The sequence below is a fragment of the Apostichopus japonicus genome, chromosome 20 (genome assembly GCF_037975245.1).
Source record: "Apostichopus japonicus isolate 1M-3 chromosome 20, ASM3797524v1, whole genome shotgun sequence".
NCBI classification, from domain to species: domain Eukaryota; kingdom Metazoa; phylum Echinodermata; class Holothuroidea; order Aspidochirotida; family Stichopodidae; genus Apostichopus; species Apostichopus japonicus.
In genome coordinates this window covers 25,100,828-25,119,269 of record NC_092580.1, presented here as the reverse complement: position 1 = coordinate 25,119,269, position 18,442 = coordinate 25,100,828, and the positions used below count along the sequence as shown (strand labels likewise).

The following is an 18,442-nucleotide window of genomic DNA, read 5'->3' as shown; positions in this document are numbered from 1 at the left end:
AAAATACCTTCCAGCTTTTTCAGGAATGAGATACTGTACTATAATAGTTTGTGTGAATCAGCCACAGCTTATCATGGGGGAGCCTTGAACAATCTACAACATGAGTAATACATTTACCTGTTTCGTAGATCAAAGTAACATGTTGCAAGGACTCTGCTTCCATTAATTAATATCTTTTTTATTTATTATTTATTTATTTATTTATTTATTTATTTATTTATTTATTTATTTGTTTGTTTGTTTGTTTATTTATTTATGCATTGATGCATTCATTTATATTTTCCCTTTAGCCATGTCATGACTGCCATGGTGCAGGGTTCCGTAGATGTCATGTTTGCCTTGGAAGAGGACGGGTAAGTCAAACCTATTGGCACCATTCGTAAATAAAATTGCTATCAGTAACATTATTAAACTTTATTTTTTTTCAAAAAACGGTGTAGTAAAACCGATAATGTTAACATTTTCTTTACGTCTCAAAATATTAGCCACGGTGAGATTGTTACCTATGTTCAGTAAATATCAACAGTTTAAGCAACTTTTAAAACATGGACTTTTATATCTTTAAATTGTAGACCAGATGTAACTTTTGTCATGGAACAGGGAGGGTGCAGGACTTCGGCCACCACCATAATATACACCACGATCATCACCACGGGAGACATGGAGGTCATCATGGAGGTCATCATCATCATCATCATGGTCCAACCCATAGACCATGCACCTCCTGTATGGGACTCGGACGCAACAGGTATTAAGGCCTGGTTTAACGTCATTGTCCTTACACAGTGGTCTTGTTCTTAATTTGTACTTACAGGTATTAAGGCCTGGTTTAACGTCATTGTCCTTACACAGTGCTTGTTCTTAATTTGTACTGACAGGTATTAAGGCCTGGTTTCATAGTATCCTTACACAGTGGTCTTGTTCTGAATTTGTACTTACAGGTATTAAGGCCTGGATTAACATTGTCCTTACACAGTGGTCTTGTTCTCAATTTGTACTTACAGGTATTAAGGCCTGGTTTAACGTCATTGTCCTTACACAGTGTCTTGTTCTCAATTTGTACTTACAGGTATTAAGCCTGGTTTATCATTGTCAATGGTCTTGTTCTCAATTTGTACTTACAGGTATTAAGGCCTGGATTAACATTGTCCTTACACAGTGGTCTTGTTCTTAATTTGTACTTACAGGTACTGTATATTAAGGCCTGGTTTAATGTCATTGTCCTTACACAGTGGTCTTGTTCTCAATTTGTACTTACAGGTATTAAGGCCTGGTTTATTATTGTCCTTACCCAGTGGTCTTGTTCTTAATTTGTACTTACAGGTATTAAGGCCTGGTTTAACTGTGTCCTTACACAGTGGTCTTGTTCTCAATTTGTACTTACAGGTATTAAGCCCTGGTTTATTATTGTCCTTACCCAGTGGTCTTGTTCTCAATTTGTACTTACAGGTATTAAGGCCTGGTTTATCATTGTCCTTACACAGTGGTCTTGTTCTCAATTTGTACTTACAGGTATTAAGCCCTGGTTTATCATTGTCCTTACACAGTGGTCTTGTTCTTAATTTGTACTTACAGGTATTAAGGCCTGGTTTATCATTGTCCTTACACAGTCGTCTTGTTCTCAATTTGTACTTACAGGTATTAAGGCCTGGTTTAACTGTGTCCTTACACAGTGGTCTTGTTCTCAATTTGTACTTACAGGTATTAAGCCCTGGTTTATTATTGTCCTTACCCAGTGGTCTTGTTCTCAATTTGTACTTACAGGTATTAAGGCCTGGTTTATCATTGTCCTTACACAGTGGTCTTGTTCTCAATTTGTACTTACAGGTATTAAGCCCTGGTTTATCATTGTCCTTACACAGTGGTCTTGTTCTTAATTTGTACTTACAGGTATTAAGGCCTGGTTTATCATTGTCCTTACACAGTGGTCTTGTTTTTAATTTGTACTTACAGGTATTAAGGCCTGGTTTAACTGTGTCCTTACACAGTGGTCTTGTTCTCAATTTGTACTTACAGGTATTAAGCCCTGGTTTATTATTGTCCTTACCCAGTGGTCTTGTTCTCAATTTGTACTTACAGGTATTAAGGCCTGGTTTATCATTGTCCTTACACAGTGGTCTTGTTCTCAATTTGTACTTACAGGTATTAAGCCCTGGTTTATTATTGTCCTTACCCAGTGGTCTTGTTCTCAATTTGTACTTACAGGTATTAAGGCCTGGTTTATCATTGTCCTTACACAGTGGTCTTGTTCTCAATTTGTACTTACAGGTATTACGGCCTGGTTTATCATTGTCCTTACCCAGTGGTCTTGTTCTTAATTTGTACTTACAGGTATTAAGGCCTGGTTTAACATTGTCCTTACACAGTGGTCTTGTTCTCAATTTGTACTTAAATACAGGTATTAAGGCCTGGATTCATATTATCCTTACACAGTGGTCTTGTTCTCAATTTGTACTTACAAAGTCTTCCAGTTACAGAGTTGTTGACAATAAAGTAATCATGGACGTTAAATATGAATCTAAGAGACTGACTTCGATCAGCTTGAGGCTTTGATAAGCCAATGATGGCTTCTTCGCGAGTTCCTTCTTGCAGGAGGATCTAAAATACATACATACATACATAAATACAAAGTGTTGCATAATTTTTTGTTAGTATGGTAAGCTGTTTGTTATTCTTCCATTGTAATGGGTTTAATAGTTTTCCTAAGTTTAATATTGTAGACAATTCTTATCAGGCATAATATACTTTGTATCAGTTGTTGCTGGCAGTGTCAGACTTGGTCTGTACACTGCAAGATCCACCTCACTTGTCTGGTCTTGGCATTAAAGCTTGGCTGCAAGGTTACTTCATTGTTAGTACTTAAAGAGAGATCTGAGGAAAACATAAAGATACAGTGTAGAGGAAGTGTGCAGATTAGCATAAGTAGAGTCACTGTGTAAAGGAAGTATCCGGATTAGCATAGTAGTAGTGATGGGTAACAACAATTGAAGACTGTGGTACATGGTTGCAATGAAGTTTGCAAAGAAGCAACTTCCATGTATCATTTCAAGTACTACAATATTGATTAAAGCATTGAAGACTCACCCCAAACCGAGTGCGGCCATATGAAAAAGTTAACTTTCCGTTGTTTGCAAGTGACATTTTTTTAGTGTCGCTACAAAATGCAGACAGTACAGTAATGAAACGTGATACCTTGTTATCTTTAGCTGGACCTGAGATGTCCATCGCTGTATTGTTTGTACACTTTTCTGTGGGCATTGACTGCAGCTGTATGTACTGACTGTACACTAGTGTCTAATTACCGATGGTAGCAAGCTGTGTGTGTGTATTTTCTGGGATCGATGGTGGTGTCTAACACTTCTGTTACACCTCATTCGAAACTAGGTCAGATTACCGGCATTAGACGTTTCTTTTGCGCGAGTCTTCACACCAATGAACAGCAGCTTGCAAGACTAATTTTACTTTACCATACACAGCGGCATCATTCTGCTTTGTACTAACCATTGCCAATGCATTTTTATCCTGAAGGTGTTTCTCCTGTAATGGGCATGGCCAGAATAGATGCACTACTTGCCAGGGAACCTCAAACTTAAAGACTTATATCAAACTTATCATCACATGGTATGTTTCATCTCAAGTTGTTTTACTCATAGTGTAGTCTTTCATTGCATTGTTGCCAATTTGATATGAGAATATCATCTTCCTCTATGGATAAATGATTGTCTTCCTTCAAGGGTGTGACAGGAATATATATCGCCATTATTTTGATGTCTCTCATTCCCACACCTGACTGTGAACAAACAGTAGTAAAGTTCTATGCAGCAAAATAGCCACTGTGAATTTTGCCACGAATAAAAACAGAATATAAGGTAAATGACAATGTCATGTCTCGCGATGTCATGTTAAGCAGGAACTCGCGAAGAAGCCATCATTGGCTTATCAAAGCCGCAAACTGACCGAAGTCAGTCTCTTACATTCATATTTAACGTCCATGATTATGAATTGTCAATTGTCGACAACTCTGTAACTGAACGACATACATTAATCTTTGAGTCACTCCATGATTAATGTATGTCTTCCAGTTACAGAGTTGTTGACAGTTGACAATTCATAATCATGGACATTAAATATGACTGTAAGAGACTGACTTCGGTCAGCTTGCGGCTTTGATAAGCCAATGAGGCTTCTTTGCGAGTTCCTGCTTGCAGGAGGATCTAAAATACATAAATTCATGCATATCATAGTATCTTGTATATTTCTTCCGTCCTTAAGCTCCTTTAAGAAATTACATGCAGGTCCCATCCAGTGTGCTTTCTAACTTGTCCCAACTTTCCCAATAAAAAGGACAATTTTAGAAATTCTTTGATCATGTCCACTTCTAGATTACAATAAATTGAACATAAGCCCAGCTGCACTATCTAAACAATGCACTTATCGTTGGATTTTCTGTAGCAAATTTTAACTTTCCTTAGTGGTCGGTCCTCAGCAGCACTTAAATCATTACTATGTTATGGGGCCTGGGGTGGGGTGGGGTTTTGAAGAGGGGGACAAAAGAAATTCATTGCTATAGCATATCATAATGGAAAAAGATGCTGGATTGTAGTAGTGGATCTGTGGGAAAGTGTAATTGGTTGGTTTATAGTTGGTAGTGTGAAATGCAACCATCCTCTTTCGTATGCTGTTTCTGCAGGACCAATAATGTTAATGATAGCATCGTAGAGAGGACTGGATTACCTGATGAGCTGATCCGAGGCGTATCTGGACAAGTTGCCTTCAAGGAAGAACTTCCACTAGTAGGACAAACCTCTTTTTGTTAATCTCATGATGGTAGCAAATTAAAAGAATTTCACATTACTAAAAGTATTTTTACATCCAAAGAAATATTTCATCTACTAACTCACATAGCTACATAAGAAGTCATAAAACCAAACAAATTTAAGAAAAAGTAAAAATTTATTTAGAGATACAGATTTGTGCAGTGAGTAATTTGAAGTATCCCATATCTACCTTGACACAACTGCATAAACTACAAGAAGATAACATAGTCAACCTGGTAACACTTTACATGTATGGGAATGTTCCTTATGGTTCACACAGCTGATTCACTTTACACACCTGCAGTTGAAAGTCATAAAAAAAATTTGTGGCTGAAACGTTTTGAGGTGTCAAATAATGTAACTGAGCTTTGCATGTGAAGGGCTCTTTCCCTTTCTTAATTGTTTGAATTTTTCTGAATACTTTGTAACCACAACATCAACAAATCTGAAATGGTTCATTTGCAGGTTTGGCCAGTGGGTCATTTCCAGGACCAGGCTATCAACAATGCCTCTCGAGAGTTGGTTGAAAGACACAAGAACAGCTTTCCATTGGAGAGGATTTTAATGCAGGTAAATGAATAGCCAGGTTTCACAATACCATTCTGCATTGAGAGATTGCATGTACCTCTCTATGCAGGCCTGACAAGAGGGCCACCACTCCTGCCCCTCCAATCCCCCTCCAAACCCCCTCCCCAGAGTCAATTTGGAGGCCCTGGAGCCTGGGAACATATGGACATGCTCAGCAAAAAAGAATATAATAATATTTATAATATTTGCTTTTTATATAGCGCTTTATACCAGCAATAGGTCTCAAAGCACTTTACAGACATTATATCACCTCTGGTCAATGATAACCTGTCCCAGAGACAATCCCTCCAGTCGGCAGCAGTTATATACTGCGCCCAATGACAAGTTATTTAACCCCTGGGTGGAGAGAAGCAATTGAGATAAAGCATCTTGCCCAAGGACACAATGTAATGAACTAGGCAGGAATCGAACCAGCATTCCTTGGATCACGAGTTCCGACGCCTTAATCAATTGGCCACCACGCTCTCAAGACCTTTTAAACTGCAATTAATTATGTGAAACGTGTATTCTCATTTTCATCATATAACAAAGAAAAATGGGAAGGGGCCAGCCAGGTTACACATTATCCCCAGGGACTACCTGGTTTCTGATATGTCTGTCTATGTAAAATAGTGCTCTATGTGCAAATGTCAGTTTCAGTTTGCATGGGCACACTTTTTGTGTACTTGATCATTAGCATTACAAGATGTTTGTTTAAATATTTCCTTTTCTCTGAGTGAATGAATTGTGATGTATGTCAGGAAAATTTTGGGTTGACTGTGTGACAGGACAAAATCACTTAATAGCAATTGAGCACTCCACATAATTCCAGTTTTAAAGGTCTTGCTGGTTTTGATCATCTTTAATTCACTATAGAGAAGAATCTATGGCTTTCAAAATTATCTTTTTTTATAGAGGTTTTTATTTTATTTTTACTGTAGAACATATATATAATTTCTTAACACATTTATTATAGACACTGATGAATAATAACAAAACAAATGATTTGCTTGAAACTGTTAGCCATGTTGGAGGTATGACACTTTGAACTGTTAAGAGTACTTCTCCGAACATATATTTCACATTATATGACAAGATTGGAGTGTGATATGGTCCTTTTCTTTCCATTAGGAAGCAGAACAGTTGTTTGCATACTCTGCAATTGAACTGATCAAACTGTTTCATCCATTTTATTCCTCTTTCCAGCGCCATCAAATCACCATTGTACCGGTGGGTGAAGTCCATAGTCAATGGAATGATAAGAGTTTCAACTACTTTGTCTACGGCTTTGAAAACAAAGTCCACGCACCAGATTATCCAACTAAATGCTGCTGCTGCACTATCCTGTAGTGATAAGTCAACCTATTAAAGGCTATGATATATGTGCCCTGCACTTTACACTTCCCATTTAGTAGAACATTGATTATGTTGTTTTCATAACTCAGTGTAATATTTGGTATGAAGTATGCTTTTAAAAAGAATTTTTCTCAAGTTTTTATATTATCAGAAAAATTAAGTTAGCTAATTAATTGAGATTTTTATGCCAGTTCCCTTGCTTTGTATATATGCTTTTGAGTTTGAAATAAGAAGGTCAGTACTTATTTTACATTCATAATTTTAGTTAAATTGTTACTCAGTGTGACTTGTTTTGTTCTGTTGATTACGAATAGATCTGGAAATTCAGAAGATAAGTGAGCAAAGGACAATTATCAAAATATTTCAACTGCATGAATTCAGTGACCACATTACAACCTTTAAAACTACATATGCACCATCATTGTCTCCTATATATTCTTTTTAATGCAAGTATCGATATATTCAATTTAGTTTTTTTAAATATGCAAATGAATGTAATGTGCATACTTGCTTCAGTAACGCATTGGTATTCAGTTTACCAGGGTTAGAATGCTTTCTCTCGTTATTTGCAATCAGTTCATACTGTTTCACATCGGTATGACCATTCGGTATGAATATGCATTTTATAGTATTGTTTTCAGATGGATTTTATTGTGTTTTCTCAAGGTCGTATTTATATGTTTTGTTTACAAGAAGTTAGTAAGTCGCAAGATCTATTTAGATGCAGGAACGGAAAATCCACTGCTGCTGAAATAACATGAGTTTATTGGTTTTTTATTTACCTCCAAAAAAAAATGCAAATAAATTAGTTATAAATTTAATATTCTTGTTGTGGCCTTGATTCAAGCAGTTAGTGTATTTGAATATTTTTGTGTTTGTATTGCCGAATTTACTTTCATCATAATTGTACGCCATTCCATTCCAATGTGACCATCATTTAAAGGGATAGCAGATATGCATCTCTTATAGTCAAAACCCCCATCCCCAGCATGTCGTATGGCAAAGATATGGTTATTTTGTTTAATTTTGGTGAGATTCTGTTATAACATCTGGCAACAGCAGAGTGAATAATGTCATCATGGCAGCTAGTTCAGTTGAAAATGCCTTTGCTTTTCTTTGCAATATTTAACTCACCCATTCACAGGGGGAAAATAATATTTGTACCAAAAAAGTTGCATTTTGATGAATTTCTAAATACAGAGAAAATTGTCAGCAAAGGAAACATTTTTTAGCATACTACATTTCAAGGGTAAATCAACAAGAAGATTATGAAAGGAAGGTGAATCTTTTCAGGAACACTACCATTATGACATCAAAGACCCTGGAAGAAATGAGTGTTTTGGCAGTCTATACAGGTTGCATTCAATCAACCATATCTTGAGTTAATTATACAAACATGATATCGAGACTGGTTTACAACAGTGTCAAACATCCTACTCTTTAAAATCAGGGTTACGTTGTCTACCATAAGCATATGTGTCGTATCTGTTCCCTTTTGAGGGGAATTGTGATACACATATGATGATGATCATTGTATCCGTCTTAATGCAAGGGGACTGGGATTTAGAGCGGATCAGTCGTTCCGTTGTTTGGTTTTTCGTGCCTAGGTTCTTTCCTGGGTGACTTTTCTTAAAAAGTACCATAAGAATTTTCCTTTCATATCCTTAAAAGGGTATGGTTTTTCACTTCATATCAATATATCAGCATGAATTATTATTGTTATGTGTAACCATGCATCATGAATACTCATTTAACCTCCATGCAAGAGATTTATTTCAGATTAGGGTAGTATTTGTTTTCTAGTCTTGTCAAATTCCATAGAGACTCTGATGGGTCATATAGTCTTTAATTAATTATATACAAATTAGGCTTACAAGTCAGTATTTTATATAGGCCTAGTGCCTTTTATACAGTATATTGAAATTTCACAATACAGTTTTACCAAAATACTTTTTTTAAAGGTAAAATGACAAAAAGTTATTTTTTTCTCTTCACTTTTCGTCTTGACTAGTTATTAGCTAAGAACAACAGAGATGTCAATAATGTTCTTATATGATTATTCATCAAACTTGAGAACTTTTTCCAACTTAACTCATTTTTTAGCTCGATATGGAAATATACTCAGTACTTGTCTTCAAGTTTTGTGTCACATGTGTTGTATATTGATGCATACTGTCATTTCTTTAATAAGATATTCGACTAAAAGTATGGCCGCCAATGTTTGAAACTGTTGGTGATTGCAAGGATTCGGGGAAAACTGTTGAAGTTGGGATGTACGGCCTGGGGAAGGGGCCTAATGGGAGCTGGGGTGTGCCCCTCCCCTTTGAGAAGAAAGTGCTAGTCTGGTAGACTGAGCACAGACATGAGATTATCAAGAGTAAGCATTTAGGTCGGCACAGTAACACGACTTCTATGTCGTGGGAAATACTGTCACGCTTGTACATTAGTCCGTGTGTATAGTTGAATAAGCCTACCCTACATTACAGTTGTTCTTGTTTCGATGTATGCGATCGTCTGCTAGTGTGCGAGGTATTTGTGTAGATCTATGGTATTTGAATGGGCAGGATGGTAGATTTTGCAACATTTCTAATGTTCATCTGTCAGGGCCTCCTTTAGAATACTAACTACGGGGGGCCGCGGCCGCTCCAGTCCCCTACATGGCCCACCCACTCAGCTCATTCCTCACCTCACCAATATGACTACCCCGCACCATATATAAAGCTAGATATATATGGCTACTGTGTAAAACGATAAACCAGAGCTTATAAAGTCCTAGCTATTTTCCCTACAAAGGGATTTTAACGGATGAAATTGTTGCAGCGTAATTTTTTTTTGGAAGAACACTTGATGAGATCTCAAAATTTAGAATGCTTAGATGCAACTTACAAGATGGCTCCTTTTGGGAAACGGCCCACCCTCTAAAATGTCTTAAAAAAGGCCCTGTCATCTGTTGTGAATAAAATTTCACAGATTTGTTAATTTGTAGAACCAGATAATCGAACAAAATAAAACGAAACAGTTGATGAAAGTCATAGTAATGTATATACAAACGTTTTCGAAGATTTCACATCTTCCTCGTCAGGAAATAAATAATAATATAATCTCTTATGTATAGTGCATGCGAAAGTTGTAGTATTAATGATGACTATGTATGTTCAAAGATATAGAAGGTTCTAAAATAAGTTGAGTATAAATGACGATCCATGTTGAAATAGTTGATTGTTTAAAACGGGTTTAAGTTTCTTGATGTACAGTGCCTCCTTAATTCTGCGACATTTTCAGGGGTAATTGTTAATCTGGGGCGAAACATTGGAATCGGCGACTGCCCCCGAAAATCGGGGAGGTCCGGTGACCTTAGTTTATACCTCGATGGAATCAGTTAAGCTAAGTTAGATTAGACCAAGGGCAGAGAGACACAGTATGTCACAGTTGTAACACATCCCATGGTGCATACCGAAGCTGGATAGGTAGTACAATTCCTTGTCAGTAACCAATAAATGCATATGAATGTGCAAGCTTACTTCGAATCGGCCGAAGAACAACTGTATAATCCGGCTGAACGTGTGTGCTCGCACCACTGATCTGTACACTAACAGTGTGTTAGTGTACAGATCAGTGGCTCGCACCGGCTTGGTTCAATGGAATAACAGTCGAGCAGCATTAGGCTCTGTTCCATGGAGAATTCCGTGGTTGCACTGAACTAAACATTACCCCACAATTCCCATTTCTACATTCACTTACAGCAAGTAGTAATAACGTTTGATTTGATTTGATTTGATTTATTTTGTTTTTTCACGTGCAAATATACAAGGTGAAAGGAAGTCTTCTATAAAGCATACAATAGCTTAACAATGTAGAAGACTCCCTGAAGAAAGAAAAGAGAAGAAAAAAATTAAAGATCAAATTAAGCGTTTCGACAATAAATCAATTATATGATATTTTAATTAATATGATGCAATTATTTCTTTAATATAACATTTTCTAAATGTCCTACACGTTAGGCCAGATGAGACAAAGCTTGCCCCTGGAGCTGTATTAATAAGTAAGATCTATTATGTAGAAGGCCTGCCTTCATTCAAGAGAATAAGGTTGAACTTTAGCATATTAGCACTATTTCGTAGGCCTGAAGTACCAGTACCTTCTTACGCCGTTAGTTCCCATGTCCGATCCGTCTTGGGGCAAATCTTTAACGAAGTCACTAACACTATTCTCGAACTGCTTTAGAGAAATAACAGTTTGGTACCACCCTGGAACACATCACATGACCCTCCATACATGGTACGCTCGCACCCAATTGACATGAATCCTCCAGACTCATTTACCTCAATGCTGAAGATATCACAGGATTCATCCCAGGATTCATCCACTGATCTACACTAACTGGATAGGTCGCGCGGCTCCGTGTGTGAAGCAGCCGGAAGTGACCCAGCGGCCATGTTGGGATATTCAAAACATCACCGCGCGCACATACAGTACATACTGTACGTTGCTATGTCGGTCGGTGGCCGAGAAGGTGATGCGAAGAGAGGCCAAGGAAGGGAAGTGAATATCGCAGAAACAATCCTTATTGATCAAGGAAGTGAAGTTGAACATTTGAACCCCTGAGAAATATGTGTTATGCCAGACTAAAATGGTTAATATGCCTATTTTCCGTGCAGGAAAAGATATGGAATGGGTCGTCTGCCAGAGACACGCTGCAACTGCAATGCAATACAAAGTCTATGGTATACGTCGGACTAGGAACCTGAGGGGCATCCCTTCCTCCATGGTTAGGGCCTTTTAATTTCAAGAAAAATTATTTTTCTTCTAAATTCACTTTAAATTGGAGGAAAGAATTTCATAACTGGACGAGGCTACACCATCCATGCAACAAACTGCATGTATCGGTATCTAGTATAGGGGAGGGCAAATATTAAATTTTGAGGTGGCTCGCAGGGTTACAAAAATTGAGTTAATTTCCATCTAGAAATTAAAAATGCGAGTTCCATGATAAATAAAAAATTTAGGAGGGAAAAATTCCATGTGTTCTCAGGAAAAACTTGTCGCATAGGGTTTTTGCATGAGGCCGGGGTCTTAAGGCAGTGTGTCCAGATGTGGAATTCCTTTCAGGAAACCTTAGTGTCCAGTTTGGGGATATGGAATTAACACAATCATCTACAGGGTGACAGGACAAAATCCCCCGGACAAACCCCCCCGGACAAAATCCCCCGAGCCAAAATCCCCCTGGACAAAATCCTCCCATGCCAAAATCCCCCCAGGAAAAAATCCCCCCATGCTATAAAAAAATCCCATCAATTCTTTACAAAAATGCGTCATCCCGGTCCCCAGTTCCCCCTGTGTCCCGGTCCCCCTGGTCTTCCCGGCATCCCCGGTCCCCGGTACCTTCATCCAGTACCGTCATCTGGTACTGTCATCCGGTACCTCCACCAGTTCCCCCACCGGTACCCCCACTGGTACTCTCAGTGGTACTCTCAGTGGTTCCCGGACCAGTACCCCGACCAGAACCCCGACCATACCCCAACCGGTACCCTAATAGTTAGCCTGACAGTTACCCCCACCGGTACCCCCACTGGTACTCTCAGTGGCACCCCCACTGGTACTCTCAATGGCTCCCTGACCAGTACTCCGGCCCGTACCCCGACCATTCCCCAACCGGTACCCTAATAGTTAGCCTGAGAGTTACCCTGACAGTTACCCCCACCGGTGCCCCCACCGGTACCCCCACTGGTACTCTCAGTGGCACCCCCACTGGTACTCTCAGTGGTTCCCGGACCAGTACCCCGACCAGAACCCCGACCATTCCCCAACCGGTACCCTAATAATTAGCCTGAGTTACCCTGACAGTTACACCCACCGGTGCCCCCAAGCACCCCCACTGGTACTCTCAGTGGTACCCCACTGGTATTCTCAATGGCTCCCTGACCAGTACCCAGGCCCGTACCCCGGCCTGTACCCCGGCCGGTACCTCAACCCGTACCTCGACCGGTACCCCGACTGGTATCCCAACTGGTATCCTGAAAGGCACCCTGACACGTACCCTGACACATACCCTTACTCATACCCTTACTAGTACTGGTACAATGACCAGTACTTTAACAAGTACCTTGACCAGTCACATGAACAGTACCTTGACTGGTACCCTCACAGGTACCCTAACAGGAGCCCTCACAGTTACTCTCGCCAGTACCCTCACTGGTACCCTGACCAGTCCCCTGACCGGTACCCTAACCAGTGCAATGACCCATGCCTTGACTGTCACACCTGGGCCATCCCTGGTTGTTGCAGGCAGGTTTTGTATGGGTCAGCGGGATATTGTCTGGGGGGCGGGATCTTGTCCGGGGGAATTTTGTCATGGGGGGATTTTGGCTTGGGGGATTTTGGCTTGGGGGGATTTTGTCCCAGAACCCATCTACAGGTCATTATTTTGGTACATGTATTCCGTTTTTTTTTTTTTTTAAAGTAAATGCAGACAGACAACTATTTATAGTTCATATGCACAGTTATATCTTTGCTGCAACAGCAATTTATTCAGCAGTTCTCCACAATTTCAGTTAAAATCTTCATGTTCCTCAGCTTTTTACAGGTTGGTTCCCACAGTGACATACATGTAAGTAATGCCCTAGTACATACATATAGTAATATATGGACGTGTTGTTGTCATATGCGCGGTGATGTTTTGAATATCCCAACATGGCCGCTGAACAACTTCCGGTGACTTCACGGCTCGCTATACAATCACCGTACGCGCAGCCTATCCAGTTAGTGTAGATCAGTGGATTCATCCCAGGATTCATCCCAGGATTCATCACAGGATTCATCACAGGATTCAGATTCATCACAAGATTCATCCCAGGATTCATCACAGGATTCATCCCAGGATTCATCACAGGATTCATCCCAGGATTCAGACTCATCCCAGGATTCATCCCAGGATTCAGATTCATCCCAGGATTCATCACAGGATTCAGACTCATCCCAGGATTCAGATTTATCACAGGATTCATCCCAGGATTCATCCCAGGATTCATCCCAGGATTCATCCCAGGATTCATCCCAGGATTCAGATTTATGATTATCACCAGATTCATTCACCGGACTTATCCTGGCAGCGAGATGTACAGTACGTCGAAAAGTTTTTTTCATTTTTATATCTCGTGACGCACATCGGAGGGGGGGGGGCTGGAAAAATGAAGTCAACAAAGCTCCAGGAGCAATAGTCAGGAGCAACTCATTAGTTTATCACAACAGAACAGTGGCGTAGCTAGGATTTTTTGAGTGGGGGGCCATGGGGGGGCTGTTCTTTCTTGTGGGGGGGGGGCCGGGTTACTATCTGAGCGGAGCGCCACCTTGGTTGGCGCGGAGCGTACAGAGAAAATTTGAGATTTCAGCACCCCCCAGATCGCAGGAGATGGCACCTGTGAGGCAAAATAGCAACCAAAAAGATGTGCAACTTTGGTGACAATCATGCAAAAAAAATTTTTTCTCTTTCATGCTGACTGGCCTTGCCAACTCAGCCAGACTTTTAACTTGAGTGAAGTTGACATCAAAGGCGTACGGGACCATTTCAGTTTGGGGGGGGCAGAACTTTTTGAGCCCGAAAGTTCCCGTGACACTATCTAAGCGGAGCGCCACCATCGGTTGACGCGTAGCGAACAAGAAAATTTTTGGCACACAATGCCTCTCAGATTGCCGGAAACGGCACTTCTGAGGCCTTGCAAGTTGCATCTAAACATTCTTTATTTTATAATCTCACGTTTTAGAAATTTACAGTTCCCCAAAAATTTGGTAAATTAGAAGAAGAAAAAATGGTAACATCACTTTGAAGGTGAAAAATGGGACAGTATATTTTTTAAGCTGCTATATTTAGTTACCTTATTTATTATATTAACACAGTACTCAGCTACCCCCAGAAAAACATTGTTCAACGACACGTAGGCGGGATAATGTTGCTGTGTCGGGTGAGACTGCAATTTTTCTCACAAAAAAGTATAAAATATAACAAAGAATATGATAAACATGTACTTCTAGGCTTGTAGACACTCCCCCCCCCCACCATCCATGAAAAAGAAAATGTTTCTTTTACACACTCATGTCGGGGATATCCAGGTCAAGGGCGGCGGAAGCACTTTTAATCGGGGGGGGGGGCACCGACATCAAAGGGCACTTTGCAGAAATTCGATTGGAATGATGCAGCGTTATATTCAGTATACCCTTTATAACTCATTTTGTATTATCTTATTTGTGTATACACATCACTCCATCAACGTTCCCCCCCCCCCCCCCCCTCAAGGAAAATATGCATACTAGCACTGCAATATCCAATGCGCAAATTGGGAAACAAGGAACAAGTTTTCTTTTGAGACAAAATGAGGTGAAATCATGCTAGTTGCTAATGTAGGAATCTTCCGAATTAGAGTTTTTTTCTTGTTAATATCTTAACAAATTTTTTCCATTCGAAAATGCTTTGAGTTTGACGTTTGAAATTCGTAAAAAGTCACGGGCTTAGCCAGGATTTGCAAAGTTGTATGCACGGCTATCTGAGCGGAGCGCCACCATCGTTTGGAGCGGAGCGTACTTTTAAAAATTTTTTGGTTTTACAAACCCCTCAGAGGGCCGGAAACGGCCCTTCCCGAGTGTTCATTCTGGTTCCCTGGCCTCTTGCTAACTTGAGGCACCTCAATTTTTATGTAGAAAAAAGGCACATTTCTAACCTGAGGAAAAGTGGGGGAGGGGCACGTGCCCCCTTTTCCCCCCGGTTCCGCCGCCCTTGGTCCAGGTATACAATTGACTAGTTAGAAGAAAAAAAATTGATCGTGCAAAAAGCGTGGTAGCCCAGATGAACTGCGCTTACGGTGGTGTTACACGGAGATATTCGGGCATCATGATGCTAAATAAAGAAAATCATGGAATTGTCGGGCAAAAATTTGAAAAAGATTCGGGCAAGCTACTGCATATATATATATATATATATATATATATATATATAGGCCTATATACATATATATATATATTTACAGAGGACAAGAAATTCGGGCAAAAGTCCTGAAAAATTCGGGCAGCCTAAGAGGAGAAAAATATATATATATATTTTTTCTCCTCTCAGGCTGCCCGAATTTTTCAGGACTTTTGCCCGAATTTCTTGTCCTCTGGAAATTTAGGGGGCAGTCTGCCCCCCCCCTGCACCCCCGCCTCGTACGCCTATGGTTGGCATCATTTGTTGTTTCAAGGTGTCAAGGCCTTTCTCCCAACTCAAACCCCTGTGGGCTACCGGTAGGTTTGCAGGAAATGCCCACATGTGGACTTAAATAGCATTAGAGGAAGGGGATGGAAGACTAACACGCATCAATGTTTCGGTAATGGTCCACATTGGTGGCTCGGTGCTAATTAGGCCATTTATTGGGTTTCTTGAGGCAGCTGTCATCAGAATCTGGGTTTTTGTGCCAATCGATGACCGATAACATGTATTGGTAGATATCGATATCGCGCAGCACATGCACAAGGTTCGTGGTGTATGGTCGCAACCGTCGCATCGACCATTGCCATGCCATGCTGTGTGACCATTCTCATGATTACTACAGATATTGTATTATTCTTATTCTGCCAGATGCAGACGAGAAAATTGTGTAACTCTATTTCCCAAATTATTGAACAAAAAATATTAGTGAATCCCACTGATGATTTTTTTTTTTCCAATTTTTTTTTTACATTTTTTTTACCCCATTCCCAGTGGGGGGGCCAGTGGGGGGGCCAGCCGATTTCATGGGGGGCCCCGGCCCCCCAGGTCCCCCCGTAGCTACGCCACTGCAACAGAATGACTTGAACTTGGAAGAGAAATTTGGCTAAAATTCGTCACTTGTTTTCGTTTGTCGGATAATACATGGACTGATTCCACGAAATCCCATTCTGTACAGTGCTGTACTGAAGCTAGTATAAGTATAACAATACCAAGGCCAATGTTAATGCTAGAGGATTAGACACCCGGCGTTTCTTTTTCAGTACACTCTGGGGAAGGGAATGGAATTGTTGGGCAAAAGTTGCTGTAGCGGTTAGTTCCATTTCGTTTTAAAACTAAAGACTTTTTCTTGGTGACTTTTCTTAAAACTTATGGTACCACATGACGATTTATGTAGGTATTTCAGTGGAATCATCAAACTTTGCATTGCATAATGCTGGTGTGCTATCTTGATACTTCCAGAGGTTCAACCAACTTTCCTAGCAGTTGATGTGGTAAGATCAATGCCTTTGCAGCCTTTGTTTATTGATTTCCAACCACCAAGTTACCAAAGAACCTTTTAACATACTTTGTCTGTTTTCGTCTAGTTATAATTAGTGTTCAACCGATTAACCTAATCGGAATCGGAATCGGTACGAATATTGCATAATCGGAACATAATCGGAATCGGTAAAAATTACGTGGAATACCAGTTATTTCATACCGATTATTCAAAAACATATGGAAGGTGAAAATATCATTATTCAAAAACATATGGAAGTTGAAAATATCAACTGATGTATTAGGTTTGTTCTTTTACTACGAAATATTAAAATAAGACACCCTCGATACGTCTTTCACAGTGTATACTTTCATCAATTAGCGCTGCCAGGGTCGCCGATTTTGCTTCCCTCGTGGTTAGTGACTTCAAATTTCTTGGCACAGTAGGCATAGCAGCAATACCAATTTCGCGAATTAACGAATGTGCTTGACAGGGTCGGAAATAAGCGGGAGCGATGTTCTAAAAGCCCTCCTAAAGCACAATTACGAGTGTGAAAAAGAAATATAAGAAAATCGCCCTCGTTATATCAGGTGTCTGTGTAAAATTAATTGTGACATGCGTTTGCTTTAGCTAGGAATTGCAGTTGCAGCGCGAATCGCGCAAACAGTTTTCACATCTCGCATCAAATTTGCAGCAGTGCGGTAGGGTCGCGCACAATCCCCGGGAAGTTACCGTGGAAAATTACGGCGTGCACGAAGCAAATCAGTACCAGCGAAAATAACCTAAAATCCTCACAAATCTCCGACCACATGGTAGCCTTACTTCACACTAAGTCAACTGCATGGAAATCTAACCTTGCCATCTGTTTATTCGCTCTAGTTGTGTCGCAAATAAAAAATAAAAATATCCACGGAAACTGCTCTCTGCGACCACATGTTAGCCTAACAACCACACTAAGTCAATGAGAAATGTAGCCTTACCATCGGTTTGCAAAAAAAAAAAAAAAAAAAAAAATGCGTAGCAAACTTTCAATTTGCTGGAAATCGGCATTTGTTTGGAAGGTACTGTAAGTGATATGTCTTATAGAGGGAATGTTATATTTTATATTGGAGTAGTTTCTAGTTGTTATTATTTCTTTACATCAATCTGGTATTACATTTTAGAGTAATTTTAAACAAGTTACGATGGTACAATTTGCTTTTCAGTTTGATTGGCCTAAGCTTACATTTTCTAATTGAACCTGAATAGAGTTAAATAGGTAACGAATAGGTATGTTTAACTTGGAAGTTCGTAACATTTCTATTTGTTCATAAACAGTATAATACTGAAAATAAGTAGAAAATAATGTCGGAATGAAGGCAACATGTCATTAAAATTTACACTTTGGTAAAGATTGAAGATGGATGGTTTGTCTGAGATACTTTCTGAGATGGATATTTTGAGTAACTATTCTTAGCCCATTTCAAGCCATTAACAGGTGACATTCAC

General features: G+C 39.8%; 1 protein-coding gene across 3 annotated transcripts in view; it reads left to right on the top strand.

The window, feature by feature from the left end:
* Positions 1-8,878, top strand: part of LOC139960855 (protein SSUH2 homolog) — a 31,354-nt gene extending 22,476 nt beyond the window's left edge. For all 3 annotated transcript variants that reach the window (XM_071959486.1, XM_071959484.1, XM_071959485.1), the window contains exons 8-13: positions 291-353; positions 573-748; positions 3,529-3,621; positions 4,691-4,793; positions 5,283-5,387; positions 6,591-8,878. In XM_071959486.1, the coding sequence (XP_071815587.1) occupies positions 291-353; positions 573-748; positions 3,529-3,621; positions 4,691-4,793; positions 5,283-5,387; positions 6,591-6,734 (684 nt within the window). In that variant the 3' untranslated portion in view covers positions 6,735-8,878. The remainder of the gene's footprint in view (positions 1-290; positions 354-572; positions 749-3,528; positions 3,622-4,690; positions 4,794-5,282; positions 5,388-6,590) is intronic.
* The last annotated feature ends 9,564 nt before the right edge of the window (positions 8,879-18,442 follow it).